We start from the raw sequence: 18,708 nt of genomic DNA on the forward strand, positions 1-18,708 counted from the left end.
CATCCCAAGGAGGCAATCATCCGCATGTGGCTGAGACGTCCATCAAAGGGCTTGTATGATCACATATGAGATGCGGGGTTATTAGTATTTCATGGCGGAAGTTCAAGAACTTATCGATAAATCTTTATTCCTACATACGCTATCTCCTACAAAACCTATCAGAATCTTATAACCTATTTGTACCCTCCTACACCTCACAACAGCTACACCAATTTCAAATGGACGACCCTCGCATCTCCCGACTCGCGAGATTCTTCAACGATGTCGTCGATGGTCGAAGACAATTGATGTCGCACCGCGATGGAAAGCTTTTCATAGAAGCTTTGTGCATGCAACTCGACTATGCTACTTGCACCTACAGACTCATATCAAGTGCTCAAGGACTGTCCGCCATTCAATCCTCCATGAGGTTTGACACTTCGGCCTCATTTCTGAACGGGAGCGCCTTAGCATTTCTTAAATATCTACAAGACCCAACTTTGGCGATTATCGATTCTGGATCCGTTCTGGCCCAAGTACTTGTCCATGTGGTCGAACCGCCATTCTTCTTAGATGCCTTTACGAAAGCGTTTAAAAGCGATGTCCTGACGCCAGATGCTCGGCACGCTTATGCATGGCTGCTTCTCCAGTTGGTCAGCTTGCCCAGGATGAAAACGTCGGCGTATACTTCTCTTGCGGCATCTCAAGATATTCTGACTGCCCTTCTGAAAGATGCCGATGGACGCACTCGTATACTTGGCGAAAAGATCAAGCACGCACTCCCGTTACATCCGTCGGAGTCTCACAATAATGCGGTTGAAAAGCCAGGAGGGAGACATAATAATGACCATGTGGACCATAGGAAGGTCTCCGTGATGCCAACGGCCGATGAGCTTTTGTCCACAGACCGGCCTTTTCTACGCACTGCCGACTTCTTGGATGACCCAGAATTGACCTCCTCACGCCGCACCATCCACATAGATAACCAGTTTCGATTGCTTCGGGAAGATATGCTTGGCGAACTACGAGAAGAGCTCAAGTTGTTAACGGGCAAGAAGACTGGCCGTCATAGAGGCATACTCTTGGATAATTTATCGGTAGCTGGAAGCCTTGATATGGGCACTGAACGGAAGCGCCAACCTTGGTGTATCGCCCTTCACGCAAAACTACCCCATCTCAACAACATGAGCCCCGAGAAAAGAAAAGATTATTTGAAGAGTAACAGCCATATCCTACGTCATGGTACCATTGCCTGTCTCTTGCTGGATGGGGAACCTGCTGCGTTTCCTACCATACATAGGGATGTGGAAAAGCTTGCGCAAAACCCTTCCACGATTGTCCTACAGTTTCAAGATGACCAAACACTTCCATACGTCCTGTTAAAGATGAAAACTGCGAAGAACATCAGACTGGCTCAGCTGGATGCTGCTATTTTTGCATTCGAACCATTCCTGAAGCGCCTACAAGATATGAGGGATATACCATTGGCAGAGGAACTACTTCACTGGGAAGAAGGTAAAACTCTCAAAGTCCCACACTTTCAGCCGACTGAAACGATACAAAACCTCGAAAGTAGAATTGGAGAAGATCTCAGGGTTCTCTTAGGAACTAAACGAAGTGTAAAACTGAATAATTCACAAACGGAATCTCTTGTTGCGAGCTTGGCTCAAAGAGTCAGCATAGTCCAGGGTCCTCCAGGTAAGACTAAAATATGGATGTCGCTCTCTTAACCCGTTAACATGCTCTTAGGTACCGGGAAGTCGTTCGTTGGGGCGCTGGTTGCCAAAGTTCTTCATGACTTTACAAATCAAGTGATCCTTGTAGTTTGCTTCACAAATCATGCCTTGGATCAATTCCTTGAGGATTTATTGGATATAGGGATTCCATCAGATGAAATGATACGCCTTGGAGCGAAAAGCACGGCTCGCACGAAATGCCTGACTATTCGAGAACAGAAAGCTACTAAGATTGACCCCAAGCACTGGGCTCAGATTGACCAACTTAAAACGAAACTCGCTGATCATGAGAGCCGACTTCGAGATACATTTAGTCGCTACCATGCCTCAAACTTTCAGAAACGGCAAATCATGGATTATCTTGAATTTCTATCCGATGCGATCCCATTCTTTGACGCCGTTATGTTGCCGGAAAAAGATGGGAGTGGAATGATACGAGTTGGAAAGCGTGGCAAAGAAATGTCACCATTCTACTTGTTAGATCGTTGGGTCGCTGGCGAGTTTACCGCTGGATCGCTCCAGCATCTACAACCAAAAGGAACTGCAGCCGTATGGAAAATGTCTCTGAGCGCGCGGCAAGCCGCTATGGGCAAATGGCAGGCAGCTATTCTGGAAGATCTTATTCGTGAGATCCAAGAGAGTGGTCGACAATATAGCGCTGATCAGATTGAACTTGAGCGACTGTTTTCTGAGAGGGATACAAACATCATACAAAGCAAGAGAATCATTGCCTGCACAACGAATGGTGCAGCGAAATATGCTGCAGCCATCCAGTCTGCGTCCCCAGGGGTTGTTCTTGTGGAGGAGGCTGGCGAGATACTTGAAGCGCATATCTTGACCGCTTTGGGCCCGAACACGGAACAGTTGATTTTGATAGGTGATCATAAGCAGCTTCGTCCCAAGTGCTCGTACGAGCTCAGCGTTGAGCAAGGGGAGGGATTCGACTTAAATCGGTCTCTCTTCGAGCGACTAGTTCTCAAAGGATTTCCCCATGTGACGCTCACAGAACAACATCGCATGAGACCGGAAATTTCGGCCATGATTCGTCATTTGACCTACCCAGGCCTCACAGATGCTAAGTCGACTCTGAACCGAAGCGATATTCGTGGGTTTCAGGACAACATTGTCTTTCTGAATCATTCTGAAAAAGAAACAGTACTCCAGAGTAGCAGAGAACTGAATGACGGGAGATCGTCATCAAAGCAGAATCCGTTCGAGGCACAAATGATCTTGAAATGTGTTCGATATCTTGCTCAACAAGGATATGGCTCAGATAAGCTGGTTGTCTTAACACCGTACCTTGGCCAGCTGAAACTACTGCGGGAGCAACTGTCGAAGGAAAACGATCCAATCCTCAATGACATGGACAGGTTTGATCTTGTTCGTGCTGGCCTTCTGACAGACCTCAGTTCGAAATCGACGGGACCATCATTGCGCATATCGACCATTGGTAAGTCCAGCAATCTCTCTCTCCATTTCACATCACGCCATCTGTTATCTACTGCCATATTAGCCTTACATAACTCGATAAAACTCCCGAAATCATTTATTAATTCTATCACCGCAGATAATTACCAAGGAGAAGAGAGTGATATCGTTCTTGCTTCACTGACCCGTAGCAACGCCGCTCGAGATATTGGATTCATGTCCGCACCAGAACGATTGAATGTTTTGCTCTCACGAGCACGCAATGGGCTATTCATCATTGGAAATGCAGAGACATTTATTAATGCGCGCAGGGGGAAAGAAGTCTGGTGCAAATTTTTCGATCATCTAAAGGAGAATAACCACATTTATGAAGGGTTTCCTCTCAAATGCGAGAAGCACCCCGATCGCTTAATTACGGTGCCTTCTCCAGACGGGTTTGATACACACTGTCCTGATGGAGGCTGCAAAGAGCCATGGTAGGTTGTACAACCCAAGATTGTTGAGAAATTTACTTACTGTTTTACAGTGCCGTTATGTTGAAATGCGGCGTGCATAAGTGTACCAGCAGCTGCCATCAGATATTTGATCATTCCAAAATTCAATGTATGGCTATTCTAAAGCAAAACTGCCCGAATGGGCATAGTCAAAGCTGGTATTGCCATGTGGGAGCTACTCCGTTGACCTGCTCGACCTGCGAGCGTGAAAAAAAAGCTGCACTGAGGAAGGCCCAAAAAGCGCTAAAAGATAAGCAAAAGCGAGATGAGCAAACTCAAAAACATGCTGAAAAAATGGCAAAACTACAGGAGGAAATCGATCAGATTATCCAGAACAGAAAAGATGATCGCCTGGATTCCGAACAAGAGGCTGCTCTCGCGCAGAAAAAGGAAGACCTCGCCAAAGCAAAGGAACGTGCAAGCAAGAAAGAATTCCAAACCCCGAACCATATTTCTAAAAGCCAAGACTCCAATGGGCCATCTCAAGGATCTTCTGCGACAATACGCACGCCTGCTGCCACTAAAGCCCCGGCCGCTGTCCATTCAACGCTAAAGGACCAACTTAAAGATTGCATTGGTCATAATAAATCTCCTTCGAAGACCGAATGGCAACGGCAGAAGGATCAAGAGAACGCGGTCAATCCGGCTATAGATCAGATCATGGAAATGACCGGGCTAGAGCAGGTTAAATCCCAGGTGTTGCGCATAAAGTCCAAGGTCGAAACATCCATCCGACAAGGCACCGACTTGAAGAAAGAGCGTCTAGGGTTGGTACTGCTTGGAAATCCCGGCACAGGTAAAACCACTGTTGCTCGTCATTATGCAAAAGCTCTCTCTTCCCTTGAAGTTCTTCCAGGCGATGGGTTTATCGAAACAACCGGCTCCAAACTCGCCCATGGCGGTATTACTGAAGTCAAGGCTCACCTAGCCCAGCTGGAGAGCTCCGAAGGAGGGGTATACTTTATTGATGAAGCCTACCAGCTTGCAGAAGGTCACTCTTATGGCGGCAAAGCAGTATTGGACTTTCTTCTTGGTGAGATTGAGAACCTGACCGGAAAGGTTGTATTCGTGTTTGCAGGCTATCGTTCAAATATGGAGAAGTTCTTCGAGCACAATCCAGGATTTACCAGCCGGATACCTTACACTTTCCACTTTGAGGACTACAGCGACGCCGAGCTCTTGAGCACAAGATGTCTGGATTCTATAAAAAGACTGGCATATTTGTTGAAGGTGGACTTGATGGGCTTTTTATGCGCATAGCTGTTCGTCGACTAGGTTGTGGGAGGGCCCGAGACGGGTTTGGCAATGCTCGTGCCCTAGAGAATCTATTTGGTAGGGTCAGAGAGCGACAGGCGGATAGACTGGCAAAAGAGCGAAGAGAGGGATCTCTTCCTGATGACCTCACAATTACCAAGGAAGATATTATTGGACCGGACCCCTCACACGCCGTTCTTCGTTGCCCGGCATGGGAGAAGCTTCAGAAGCTCACTGGTTTGGAATCAGTCAAAAATTCAGTGAGCTCTATGATTGACCTAATCAAGGCTAACTATGAGAGAGAAATCAAAGAGCTACCGCTTGTTCAGGTTTCCCTCAATCGTGTGTTCCTGGGTTCTCCTGGCACTGGTAAAACCACCGTTGCTAAGCTGTATGGCCAAATTTTAGCAGACCTTGGCCTTCTAAGCAATGGCGAAGGTAAGTTCTCCATCATCAAAATGCATTTCGATAACTTACGCAAATATAGTCGTGACGAAAAATCCAGCAGACTTTATTGGAAGCGCCATTGGCCAGTCTGAAGCCAACACCAAGGCAATACTAGCAAATTCTGTTGGGAAAGTTCTAATCATCGACGAGGCTTACATGCTATATTCCGGCTCCGAAACAGGCGGTGGCAGCGGCGGAGCGGACACATATAAGACATCAGTCATCGATACAATCGTCGCCGAGGTCCAAAGTGTGCCTGGAGAGGACCGCTGCGTCTTAATGCTCGGATAAGAAGAGGAGATGACACGCTTCTTCCAAAACGTTAATCCTGGACTTACTAGACGATTTCAACTCTCGGATGCATTTCACTTCGAAGATTTCAGTGACGCGGAGCTGCAAGAAATCCTAGAGCTCAAGCTCAAGATTCAAGGATTAGGAGCAACCACCCCTGCTATTACTGTTGCCATAGATGTTCTAGCCCGAGCTAGGAATGGATTAAATTTTGGCAACGGTGGTGATGTAGAGAATTTAATCTCTAAAGCGAAGAGCAATTACCAGCATCGCCAATCCCGGTTGCCTGCCGAACAACGATCGGTCGACTTTATATTTGAGCCACAGGATTTCGATTTAGACCACGATAGAGCTTCGTCTGCTGAAACAAACCTTCAAGAGCTGTTCCAAGGGGTTGTTGGTTGTGAAGGTATCATTAAAACCCTCGACAAATTTCTCAAGGTTGCCAAAGGAATGCGCGCTCAGGGGCTTAACCCACGGGACCAAATACCCATGAACTTCATATTCAAGGGACCACCTGGTAAGTTGACCTCCTTACTGGCGAGTTTCTTGTTTTATGGCTACACTCTAACACCCAGCCACCAGGGACTGGAAAGACGTCCACCGCTAGAAAATTTGGCCAGGTCTATTATGATCTTGGCCTTTTATCTCAAGTTGAAGTAGTTGAGTGCTCCGCGTCCGATCTTGTCGGGCAATATGTCGGGCAAACGGGACCCAAAACGATTAAACAACTCGAAAAGGGTCTAGGAAAGGTTTTGTTTATAGATGAAGCGTACCGACTTGGCGAAGGGTTATTCGCCCAAGAGGCAGTAAACGAACTTGTCGATACCATGACAAAGCCTAAGTTTGCTGGAAAGATGGTGATTATTCTTGCTGGCTACGACGATGACATGAATAGACTTCTGCAAGTCAATGAGGGTCTGAGCAGCCGCTTTGCAGATGAGATTATTTTCCCATCCCTGGGTCCTCAGCACTGCCTTCAGCTCCTCGAATCGAAGCTGAAGCAAAGAAATATCATTATACCTGCATTGAAACACCCCGCCACCTATCAAAAATGTCTGGATCTGATTACAGAGCTTGCAAACTTGCCAGCATGGGGCAATGCAAGGGATGTTCAAACATTGGCAAATAGCATGGTTAGAGAAATGTATCAGGAAGCTCATGAAAAGGTTGAACAACTCATATTATCGGACATTGTAGCATTGGGTTGCATTAGGACCATGTTATCAAGTCGGAAGGCAAGGCAAAGGCAGAGTACCCCACGCCGATCTCAATTGTCGATTCCAACCGAAACCCCTGTCCAGAGTTTCTCCCGACAAGCAGCTCCACCTCCACCTACCACGCAAGCTACAGCTACAACCTCAATGACGATCACGGATGCTGAACCAACACCGGTCCCACCATTAGCAGTGGAGACTGAAGTCTCTCGAGACCCGGGCGTATCCAACGCAGTCTGGGAACAGCTTCAAAGGGATAAAAAGGCCGCCGAACGACTTGATCAGATATTCAACCAAGCGCAGCTCAAGAACAGGGAAGCCTTGGAAGCTGCCCAAAAAGCAACCGAAGAAGCGGCCGCAGCGACTGCCGCTTTGAAAGAAGCCGAAGCAAAGACAAGATTGGAATCCCAGAAACTGTTACAAGAGCGTGAAAAGGCGCGAATCAGAGAACTGGAGGCGAGGGCTGGGCAGCACAGGATCCAATGTGAGATGAAGAAGAGGGAATCAGAAGAGCGAGAGAGGAGGGAGAGGGAGGCGTTGGTCCAGAAGAAGTTGAGGGATTTGGGGGTTTGTCCTGCAGGGTTTCGATGGATTAAGCGACCTGGTGGGTATAGATGTTCTGCTGGGTCCCATTGGGTCGACAATGCGCAGCTTGGTATTTAATGTGGTGCGGAATGTTGGGGATTTGTTTTGTATCTCGGCGTTCTTTCTTTAGATCCGTTGAGCGTGAAGGCATTTTCCTCCTTGATGTAAATGAGGAATTGACATATATTTTGGCATTTAGATAGATTTTGCGTATTTCTTAAATATTTGGTTGGCTAGGTTGCAGATATAGAGCAAGGTTCGGGAGAGGAAACTAGTAAATAAGGCAAGGCTTGAGATTTTGAAGTAGCCCCTTTATACTGCGCCCTTTTACAACACCACCGCATCATCCGCGTTGCAAATAATGATGGATGAGGGAGATGGTGTAACTATGACGGTGACTGTTGGAAATTTTAGATTCATGCATTCATAAGTAATATTTTTATGTTATTATATATAGAGCCCTAGCCCGCCTTGTCTATCATAATGCCGGTTTACGCCCATACACCACATACCTATCAAGCGATTAGCTCTACTGATCTCCGCACAGAAAGTATTGCAAACGGGCGAAATGGGAAGGGACTTACACAGGCACGAATCCATGTAGCGACTTATCCTTAATATCTTTCCTCACCTCAACCATCTCCACCTCGACCTCCTCCCTTGTCATCCCATAGGCCCTCGTCATAAGCGCCATACTAATAGCACTCAGCCCATCCAGCGAATTCGCCATGCTCCACATGCCCAGAAGCTTCTGTTTCTTCCCCTTAGGCCACGTATTCGAAGGCCACTTCAACTGTCTCTCAACAACACCTTCAAACCCCGCGTCCCGCATCCACTGTGCGTAATTTCCAGCGCAATGCCAATCGCGCCCGATTTTCTTCGCCGCCAAACATATCTTATGGTTCCAGCGTTCGACGGCGCTTCCGTCGCCGCTACCGTCGATGGATGAGATTTTGAAGAGGACGTCTTGCATTTCGAAGTAGCCGCCTGGTGAGGTGGCTTGGAAGGCCCGCTTGAAGACTTCCGCGGGGTTTTGGAAACATGAGAAGAGCATGCGGCCATGGATGAAGTCGAAGGTTTGGTTGTAAGTCCATTCGTCCTCTGCGTCGTCGATCTCGAACTGGCAATTTGGAGGGACATATTCGGGTTGTATTGCGCTTAGATCTATGCCTTGTCAATATAATGGGTTGAGGTTGTGACGTAGAAACTTTGAAAGAAACAGCGTTCCAGCACCCAAACATGGATTGGGGTGCTTAGGTAACCAAATAAGTGCTCCCTTGCCATCCCCTCAACCCCCTTGGAGTCTCCTATCTCAACTCAAGAACTCGGCGTTGAACATACCTGTTCCAATAACCATTGCGGAAGGGTTTCTCTCCGCATACTCCAATGCCCACAAGCCAGTTCCCGTTCCGATATCAAGAACGCGTTGAGGATCCTCAACTGGCGCGAGATGAAGTCGTCCATCAAGCGTTAATGTCCATAGGTGGTGTTGAAGGTTCAAACGATCTTGTTCAACATCATCGTTCGGCAAGAAATACTGGCCTTCCTTATACTTGTGATACGACCGGCCGTTCTCTTGGATAGATTCATAAAGACTTGATCTCAAGGACATCGTAGAAGATTGGATATCGGTACCAATCGCAGAATCAGTGTCTGACATTTCCGAATCGACATGCAGTGAGGTTGGGTAATAACCATCATCAGGTAGTACGACATCATCTGCTGAATGGGTATTTGAGCCTTCGGGCTGAGCTTCGGAACTCAGTTGCTGATGCTCCCCCACGAGCCCGACTTTTTCTGTATTCCGATCGCTGGGGAGGCCTTGGGGCGCTTCAGGGCCGGTGTCCATTTCCGTGTCTTGGTAGCCGTAGTGAGCTTGGTAAAACTGGTATGCTGAATCCGTTTGATTTGATCGACTAGATTCCGCACTCCAGGGCGAGTTAGAATCTTCATCGGGTTGTACTATTTGATCTACCGCCAGAGGTCCATTGACTCCATAATTGGTGGAAAGAGACTCGACACCAGGCATCGACTCGTCTCCTCCCGATTCATGGATATGGACCAAATCGGAATCTGCTGACTGATGGGCCTGATTTCTTATGTCGCTAGCCTGGGCGTGATGTGTTGAGTTGGCCGGGTCATCTTGATTAGGTTGAGGCTCTCCGTCGGCACGAGGATCTAGGGGTATTTGATGCGCTTGGTATATTCCTTCGTCGACGGCTGGTGGCAGATTCGATCGCCAACGTTGACTTGGAGGCGTATCTACTCGAGGGGGTTGAGAAGTATCCTGAGTTCCCGTTTCTATTTGACTAGCCAGATAAGCTACGTTTGTCCGAGAAGGTTCAGCGGTATGACTGGCTCCCGTTTCCGTTTCCATTTCCGATTGTCCAATTTGATGTGGTTTATCCGCGAGAGTCGGTTGCAAGATGTCATCGGTTGCGTCTATTTGAGAAACTTGACGATGGTCGGGAGCTATTCGAGCGGTCTGTTCGCAGTAGACAGTTGGCTCTAATAATGGGAGCTCCTCCGCTCGAGGGGGTTGGGATTGTTGATGAGGGTGATGGGTGTCAGCTGTCTGAGAGACTGTCTGGTACTGAGAATGTGGGTTTTCATGAATCGTTTGATAAGCTTCGGGCTCTTGGTGGGTAGGGTTAAGGGGCGCTTGAGAAACATGAGTATGGCCTGGTGGATGGGAAACGTCGTCTTGACGGGATTGAAATTCTTGAGGCTGAAGGCTAGTAGTACCAGAGGTTACATCACCAGTTTCTTCCGTTCCACCAAACGGCGGCGCTTTATTGTCCTGCATCGCTGAAGTTTAAATTCGAGTTGCGGAGATATCTCTAACACATTTGCATCCCTTTGAATCCCATATATCGCATTAAAAAGACTCGCTTGCGCGTACCCAAAACGCACCGCGAAAAAGACGACCTGCGCCAAGCTGATGGTAACCTCGATCCTCCGCCGCCTTCCCTGTGACGCTCGAGGCTGTGGAGTGGAAATCGTACTGGAGCGCGACCGTATACCCACTAGGATTACGTAGAGCGACGACAAGTTGCGGTTCGCGGTTCGCGGTTCGCAGTTCGCAGTTCGCAGCTTGCAAGCAACAGAAAGAAAACAGAGAAAAGCGAGAAAATCGAGGTTAAAAGCACCCACGCCATTGGGCTTATTACCTTACCATGTTATCATGTCGTTTCTAACAACTCGCCCAGGGTTACTGGACATTCGGGTATGCTGCTGGCAAGGATCCTGATTATCCGGAAGCTGCTGTCCGAGGGGGGCGTGAATTCGTAGGGTTGCATCGTACAAGCACCCACGGCCCCAGAATGGTGGACGAGTTGGGAACACATATAGGTCACGGCTGTAAGCAGGAACTTCCGTACCGTCTTGCCATTTTACTACCCTATCCGCGTGGGTGGTTGGTCTTGGACTCTTGCGCCATACGTAGCAGCTGCAGGCGACCGGTTCTGTAGGATCAAGTATGTGATAGTATTAAGTCTGAACATGAACAGGAACAGGAACACGAGAAGCCCTTCAGGAGAAGAAGAAATCAAATTACATCACATGGATCGAGGTGGTGATGAGTAAGCAACTGGGTGTCACATGATCTCACAGCTTTCATTGGCTGGGAAAGGTACTTAGATACTTAGGTACTTAGGTACTTAGGTACTATGCCAAACACGAAGTGGTAGCACGCACGCAGGACAACAAAACAAACTTGATTGGATTTATACAGAGAGGCATCAAGGCATATATTAAGGGCACAGAAAATACAGTAATTCATATATATTTATCCGCAAAGGAAACTAGTTCATCCCTTCACTCTAATCAGTTTACTCATCCTCATCACTGTCACCTCCCCAGTAGTTTCTCTTCGTCCTTCTTTGGCCTGCTAAAGTAATGCGGAAGACCCTGCGTCACTTGCACGGCTTGTCGAACATGAGCTGCGTTCAGAGGAGCCATCATGATGGGATCTCGGGGCCTCTCGCCATTCATTTCTCTACTTTCTTGTATTGCCAGGGATTGTGCCAATTTCATAGCATTACGGATTTGCCGTCTGTTGAGCTGTAGGTTTTTTAGATAGTCCATGTCGTCAAGGAGGTCTTCCCGAGAATCTCTATTCTCTAGTCTCTCGATACATAATTTCCATATCTTGCGCCTACTACTGGTTGATAGAGTGTACTCGGTCGCGTATTGAATACGAGATTGGAATGCATAGTCCAAAGTCCCGATCCTATTTGTTGTCATGAACATGATACCATTGAAATACTCGAGTGTCTGTAGAAAAGCTACCTAGGAGTTAATAGGGCATTCGTACGAAGACTTCAGAGTAGAACGTGCCAGAAACCATGCCATTTCTCTTGATGTCCTCGTAAGATCTTGATTCCAAGATCGCATCTGCCTCATCTAGCAGAATAATAGCTCCTAGCCTATCCGCATAGCCTAGGAATTCCGAAATAGAACCCGAAAAGTCGCCCCCGTCTGTCAGGAGACTGCTGACCCGGAGTACAATCAACGGCTTCTCCGTAAATTCAGCCACGCTCTCTGAAGGCTTGGTCAGCGTAAGTCTCAGAGGTGAAAATGCTAGAGGGGATACAACCTGCTGTCAGCGTCTTGCCAACTCCTGGGGGCCCATGAAGAACGATCACAAGACCCTACTGCGTGTTAGTGAAGAAACAGAGCAGTAAAGCGTTACCTACCGCGCCTTTGCCCGGTATGATATCCTCTGTACCGCTGGAAACTCCTCAGAATGCTTTTGAAGCAGACTTCGAATGATGGTTTTCTTCTTGTCATCAAGAACTAGTTGTCCGAATGCCAATTTGTTCCATTGGATCGGATATAGATCAGACAGTGCCACCACTTCATACTTAAGATTTTGAGGATCGAAGCATATGACCTCATTAGGACAAAACAAAGCTTGTTGGTCGGAGACTTGCTATTCTGGTGGTATATTGTCATAGCTATAGTATTCGGGTCGGCTATCCCAAAATCTTACGTTCTTCGACTCTACCGTTTCTGTAGAGAACGTTAACCATACTGGTAGTTCTTTTCCTGAATCGATAATTAAACGTCCGGAACGCTAAAGAAATTGGTCCGTCAGGGATGAATATTCGATACGCCATTGGTATGAGATCTTACATGTCCTATACGGGAAGACTCATAACGACCAGCGAAGTAACCGTCGACTTGCACGTACTGGATATAGAGCCCTTCGTGCATCCAATAACTCGATTTGTCTGACAGAAGTTGACACCACCGCTGTCCTCTTGCTATTAGTTCATTTCTAACTAGTTCTCGAGCCTCTTCGTTGCCGTATATTTCGAAAGGATATAGCGGAAGGCCCTTGATCCTTCGCGAGCCCTCGAAATAAGGGATGCTAAGTTCGGGAATTTGGCGACTGAAGCAACGCATGGCTGGAATCCAGGCCAATCCCCACGTAGTTACTTTGAATATTGAAATGCTAGTAGGTTCCTGAAAATTGTTGAAAATTGCGACTACGTAACCTTCCTCGATGAAAGAAGACTATTAAAGACAGACAACACATTTCAACGGATGCTTCGAATTTCTTACTAACACCTGCCCTGTGCATGCGGCCTCCACATCTCCTCCGCACTTACTATAAGCTAGTTTACTTTATCATAGTTATGCAACTTGTTGATATAATATTCTAACTGGCTAATTAGATAAAACATTAGCTAAAATGCCACAAATTCTAGCAACTCCCTCCCTATTCACATCGACTGAATATATATCCCTAATACATGTAATGCCCTCTAGTATAACCGCTATCTATTAACAAGAAATTTTAATGCTCCCCCTTCTTATGCTATTTGGGCGCTGGATCTGGACTCCAAATTTCAAAATCAATACATCCGATTGGAGAATTCCACCTTCCAGCTCCACCATATTTCTCCGTAACGGTATCGGTGTTGCCTGTGAACTGTTAGGGGGGTTGTAAAATGGCAAAGGAGGTGGAGGGTTCCCCGATACATACAATTGTCAATAATAAGCAACTGCGCATGCTGGCAATCTTTGTAAGGAATACCCGACAAGGATTTCGGTTTAGGTTTACACCCGTCTTGATTGTCGCTCCAATGGTGAGTCATGTGCAGATACTGGCTGGACTTGGTACGGATTCCGTCTTCCCAGCCGATCTGGGAACCATCCCAATTGCCAGGTGGAGTTTCGATCATTTCACTGCCACAGCCGAGGTTGATAGCATCGCTGGCAATCCGTCGATCCACTGGCTTGATCCCAGCCATGTTCTTGTTTATACATTGCCAGGTGAACTCTGGGCGTGCGCCACCCGTGTAAGCAGGGGGCTTGGGAGGTGTAAATGTCGGCTTTACGGTGCAGGACGCAGGTAGGGTATTAACTGTAGTCGTGGGGCAGTCGGCGATATTGGTGACTTGCCTGTAGATCCACTTGCAGTCGAAGACGGTGCTTGTTACGCATGTCTTTGATAGTGTAGGGAAGTCCGTGGGCGTGGGCGCCTTGGTGGTCGAACATGCGGGGAATCCTATGACAGCATTGTCACGCTTTATCTGAAGAGCGTCGCCGGAGAAGTCAAATAAGGCCTTTTCATCGAGATTGTAGAACTCTTCGGGGAACTCCTTGGTAAGAGCTTCGAACGCATGACCGAATTTGTTTTTAGTCTTGTCTGGGTTTTCTGTTGCGCTTGGGAGGGCTTCAATAGCTGAAGTGATGGAGGCTACATATTTGACGGTATCGGCTTGTTGCTTTTTCAAGAAGTTCCTGATGTACGCCTCGTATTGCGACGCCCAGGTCGCAGGAAAGAGACTATCACCTGCCCCTTTAATAGGTTCGCAAGCCTGGAGGTCATCGAACGCAAGGCTAAGAGAAGATGACATGTTAGAAGGAGGTGGCTTGTCGGGAGAGGTGGAGCGCAGCTTACAATCCTCTATACACCGCGGTGTTGATCTTCTTGAATTGTACCTGCGCGGCTGGGAGTTTATTGAAGGACCACGCCATGGCTCTGTGAGACACTAGATTAGCTATCATATATCCATAGATTTCCGGGCCAAGACTCTTACATATCGTTCCATAGATTCAAATTCGCATCTACGGCATCGAGGGGAGTGAGACTAGGACCAGGAACCTTGATCTTTTGGATGCCGTCAAGTCCCGGGTTCATGAGTTTTCCTTTGACAGCGTTGATGTTCTGGTCTAGACCGATGAAAGCCTTATTTTTCTTATTTGGTCCGAGGAAGAAAAGGGTTTGAAGGCGACTCAACCTTTTCCCACTGTCATCCACTGCGGCTGGGTTGGCGTTGTCTTTAGTGAACATGTCGATGAATGGTTTGCAGCGGACATCCTTGCTATCTGTGAATACCGAGGAAAAGAAATCTTTGATGAAAGACACTTCATCTAATTGAAAAGGATAGAGTTAGCTAGCGATCACGCCTGAAATTAATCTTCTGTAAACAGAGAATCGAGGGAAATTTCTAGAATGATAATGTAGAGTGCTCCGCGAATTGCGAGCGTCAAGGGAACGGATAACTTACAAGCGTGATCAACGCTTAGCTTTTTGGCTGCTGGATTTTGTTGATCATATCCAGCTGGCAATGTTCCTACTCCAGTTCCAGTTCCTGTATTTCCTTTGTGTTGCAAAGTGTAAACTGTGCAGAGCTTGAGACCAGCAGCAGGTTGAGGGATATACCACCACTGGTCACCTGGTAGCCCAGCCGCCGTCGTCTTCTGGATATCTGAAACAGATGGGTATCTCAGTGCCGTTCTAAGTTCAGGGCTAAGAACCTGCGGACAGTTGCCAAGTTTCGAGAGAGGCTTCCCGCGCTTGAGGATACTGGCTGGGTTCCTCGACTGCAACGAGTCATCGATGACTGGGCTCCTCAGAAGAATCACGGAGTTATCATAGGCTACTCGACCTGCAACCCGCTTCACTTTGTTAGGAGTACTCGTATCGGGCAGGTCTTCGCCCGTATTGTTATCGTCGGTCTCGACATCCGAGAGATCAGGTTTAGAACCCCTGTATAACCAGCACTCCGCGACGCCAGTTGGGCCGGTGGATGGTGGTTTGCCACCCTCGGCGGTGCTTTGCAACTTGGATGTTGGTGATGTCGTCGATGTTCCTGGCTTGGTGATTATGATAGTTGTGATTATGGTTTGAATTGGTTTTGCCTTGTTGAAGTCATCCTTCTTGATGTCCACTTTAAATGGAGTTTCCTTCCCTCCCTCTGCAATCTTTTGCATCTGTGCAGCAAACATGGCCCCTACCACACCGATCCCACCGAACCCTGCGTACTTTCCGGCTTCAGCAGCTGCATATATATCGAAAGCTGCGGTGACCTTGGTTAAAAATCCGGGACGGCAAGCTAGAGCCCGTTTCTTAAGAGAACAAAACTCCGTTCTAATGCCGTTGATCTCGTCTACAAACGATGGCGAGATAAGGACAGAGATATCTGCCTTGAGAATTCCATCTGCAGGTAAATCCCCTACAATAGACGCCTGGACGTCGGTGGTACTAGTCACAGGTGTTCCTTGTGCATTTGTAGTGGTGGTTGTGATTTGCGTGATGTACTCGCTATTGACCCCGATCCATTTCGTGACACCGTTGTCTTCTGTGAGCATATCCGTGTTGACGCCAATCTTGCCTGCGTATGACGCAGGATCTTGGGTAAGATATTTTGTGTCGACCTCGATTATATGCTCCGTCACAGTTTGATCGACCTTATCGACGCCAATCTGGCCGATGGCAACACTTGCGAGTGAGAGCAAAGAGGCGACATAGCCTAAACGCATAGTGAATGCCATAATAGAAGCCCTACCAAGCAGTAGTACTTCGAAACCAAAGGGAGGATGAACTCAAAAAGAAGGGGAGGTTGAACCTTGGGAAAAGAGAAAATTAGGGGCTGGAGTGACGTATCAAGTACATATAGAAATGGAAATAGACTTAAAGACCATATCAGTAAGCGCCCACTTGGGAGCCATATTGTTCACCAATAACAGCGCGTAGCTCAAAGACTCGTAGCATTTCAGCTAGTGAAAGTATTCAAACCCGCAGCAAAAATGATCAAGGATTGTAGGCAGCTATGTTCCCGGCACTATCGGCCCAAATCCAAGTCTTACTTAAAAGATTTTGTGCCCAAAATCTGACCTGGTAGGATGATGTTGGCTAGGGTAGACGTAAGGCTACACTACTTAGATTAGACTTTTAAATCAAGGCCATGTGCTTCGTACCTGGTACAGTTTTATTTAACCAGTGGCAGACACCGCTAAGGTTCCCGATCTTCATGATAGGATTCGTGGCTTTCTCACAAAAGTAAGGATCGGCAGGCCTGGCCGGTGTGGCCATCGCACGAAGTTGATTTCTGTAGAGAATTTAGACAGAGCGGCATAGCCTCATGGGTGGAGATTAGAAGGATTCAAGAAATAAGCATCAAGTTACAAAATACGAAACATCAAGCTTACTGGACGGCGTTAAGCTACCCGCCCCCGCCTTCTGTGCTACTCTGAGTAGGCTCTGCGTAGGCTATGCTCATTAATCAATCATAGGGACTGTTCAGCCAGCCACCATCAGCAATTCGACGCCAAGAGCTCCGGTGGTGATCTATTATTAGGGGGCTTCTGCTGTATGCCTGTAAGGGGCGCGACACGCTTAGCTGTGCCCGTTTGCTCAGTGCACACTGCACATCGCGGACGACTCGGCATCTACGATTCTACAGTACTAGGTAAATAGCTCTATCACAGGCGGCAAAACCTGTACCTGATACTGTAACTCTACTACAGTTTCCTCCCCTCATGTGCAGCATTTATTTTGGGGTTATAATTTTTCATTCATTGCCTTGAAACATGGCAACATTTACAGGCTTGCCCGATCACCTCGTTCTGCTGATTTTACAGCACGTACCTAACAATTCTCTCCTACCCCTGGCTACTGTGTCAAAGAGCTTCCATCGCTGCTCAGTCCCTCAAATCTATCGCTACGTTCATCTATGGGAGAATGGGCAGTCGCCCCCGCACGTCCCGGACTGGACAAGCAGATACTTACATCTAAGCGGCGTCGGCCTCGGACGGCCTCCTCCCTGGGATACGCGGATATTTCACCTGTCGCTCTTTCTCCGCACTATCACCGAATCTGAGGCCTTACGCTCTTGCGTTGTTGGCGCGACCCTTACTTGTCGACCGGATCAAGAAGAAACTGCCTTCCAGGTAATTCAGCTATTAGCACCTTCACTACAAGACCTCCACTCCAAGCGTATGCTAGCCACATACGACCGAAACGCAACGTTTCTACCTGCAATTGGCTCCTTGGAAATCGAAATTCCTGAGGAAAGCGAAATTGACTGCGATACTGGAGACCTTAAAAATAGCATTGATAAAGAGAAAGTTTGTTCCCTTTTCGACCTTTCTAACATTAAATTGCTCAGCTTGTCTGGTGTCCGGAATTGGAATCTCTTGGTACAAGGATCTCTTGTGGAGAGATCTGGTACCTCAAACATCACATGTCTATCATTAGCAAACACGGTTCCGGCAGATCAGGGCTTGGCGGAGGTTCTCTCATGGCCGAAGGTTCTGAGGTCTCTTCGTTACGAACTCCAACTTTCTGAAATCCACGACGGATTTTTCGGCCCTGTCCTTCCAGGTGAAGCTAGACTATCGGCGAAAGAATTCGGCCTTGCCCTTAGATCGCAAGAACAAAACCTCGAGGAGCTATTTATCTACGGCGATTCCGAGAGTGATCGATGCGGGTACGAACCAAGAGAAACAATCGATCTTCACTTATTCGCTCACCTACAATACGTTGGGCTCCCACTCACATTCCTATTCATATCAGAGGAGCAAGCGGCCTCGCGTGGTATCTCGACTTCTGTTTCATCAATATCAGAGATCCTCTCTCCTGCTCTCACGGAATTACAAATCGAGATACCATATGAATACCGCTATTCGACCTATTTCTCATTAGAACCTGATGACAACGACCTAGAGCTTTCCCCGGGGGAGTTAAGTGCCTTCATCTGCGAGATTGTGCGGAACAAAACTTCTCGATTTACTAAATTGCGGACGATCGCATTTTGGCAGCAGGATGTCGCGGGAAATCCACGGGAGGTCTATGACTTGGAAAGCGAAGCTTGCTGCGGTGAACTAGTTAAGGCTTGTAAGGCGGCCAAAATTCAGATATCATGGGTCGTGAGTAAAGAACCGCCATTATTTTAGCTCATAATGGCAATAATTACGATGTTATTATGTGGGCTGCGAACAGAGATACCCTTCCTAAATCTCTATATTCTAGAAAAAGTA

The 18,708-nt window shown here is 47.5% G+C and overlaps 5 protein-coding genes across 5 annotated transcripts; 2 read left to right on the forward strand and 3 right to left on the reverse strand.

Annotated features, from left to right (window-relative positions):
* Positions 1-218: 218 nt before the first annotated feature.
* Positions 219-7,509, forward strand: BP5553_07454 (NFX1-type zinc finger-containing protein 1; the record flags this gene model as incomplete). Its single annotated transcript, XM_032016077.1, has 8 exons — positions 219-1,677; positions 1,729-3,165; positions 3,283-3,619; positions 3,670-4,829; positions 4,898-5,329; positions 5,379-5,588; positions 5,634-6,149; positions 6,215-7,509. 8 exons carry the CDS (start codon positions 219-221, stop codon positions 7,507-7,509), a joined length of 6,846 nt encoding a protein of 2,281 aa, XP_031867308.1.
* Positions 7,510-7,909: 400 nt separating this feature from the next.
* Positions 7,910-10,237, reverse strand: BP5553_07455 (uncharacterized protein; the record flags this gene model as incomplete). Its single annotated transcript, XM_032016078.1, has 3 exons — positions 7,910-7,943; positions 8,016-8,595; positions 8,773-10,237. 3 exons carry the CDS (start codon positions 10,235-10,237, stop codon positions 7,910-7,912), a joined length of 2,079 nt encoding a protein of 692 aa, XP_031867309.1.
* Positions 10,238-11,280: 1,043 nt separating this feature from the next.
* Positions 11,281-12,840, reverse strand: BP5553_07456 (uncharacterized protein; the record flags this gene model as incomplete). The annotated part of the gene is made up of 6 exons (XM_032016079.1): positions 11,281-11,493; positions 11,747-11,973; positions 12,029-12,083; positions 12,161-12,364; positions 12,425-12,508; positions 12,568-12,840. The coding sequence occupies 6 exons, from the start codon at positions 12,838-12,840 to the stop codon at positions 11,281-11,283; spliced, it is 1,056 nt and encodes a 351-aa protein (XP_031867310.1).
* A 415-nt stretch (positions 12,841-13,255) lies between these two features.
* On the reverse strand, positions 13,256-16,209 carry BP5553_07457 (uncharacterized protein; the record flags this gene model as incomplete). Its single annotated transcript, XM_032016080.1, has 5 exons — positions 13,256-13,362; positions 13,424-14,283; positions 14,345-14,425; positions 14,484-14,817; positions 14,955-16,209. 5 exons carry the CDS (start codon positions 16,207-16,209, stop codon positions 13,256-13,258), a joined length of 2,637 nt encoding a protein of 878 aa, XP_031867311.1.
* A 1,050-nt stretch (positions 16,210-17,259) lies between these two features.
* On the forward strand, positions 17,260-18,624 carry BP5553_07458 (uncharacterized protein; the record flags this gene model as incomplete). The annotated part of the gene is made up of 1 exon (XM_032016081.1): positions 17,260-18,624. One exon carries the CDS (start codon positions 17,260-17,262, stop codon positions 18,622-18,624), a length of 1,365 nt encoding a protein of 454 aa, XP_031867312.1.
* Between the last annotated feature and the right edge of the window lie 84 nt (positions 18,625-18,708).

The sequence above is a fragment of the Venustampulla echinocandica genome (genome assembly GCF_003357145.1).
Source record: "Venustampulla echinocandica strain BP 5553 chromosome Unknown scaffold_6, whole genome shotgun sequence".
Taxonomy (NCBI): Eukaryota; Fungi; Ascomycota; class Leotiomycetes; order Helotiales; family Pleuroascaceae; genus Venustampulla; species Venustampulla echinocandica.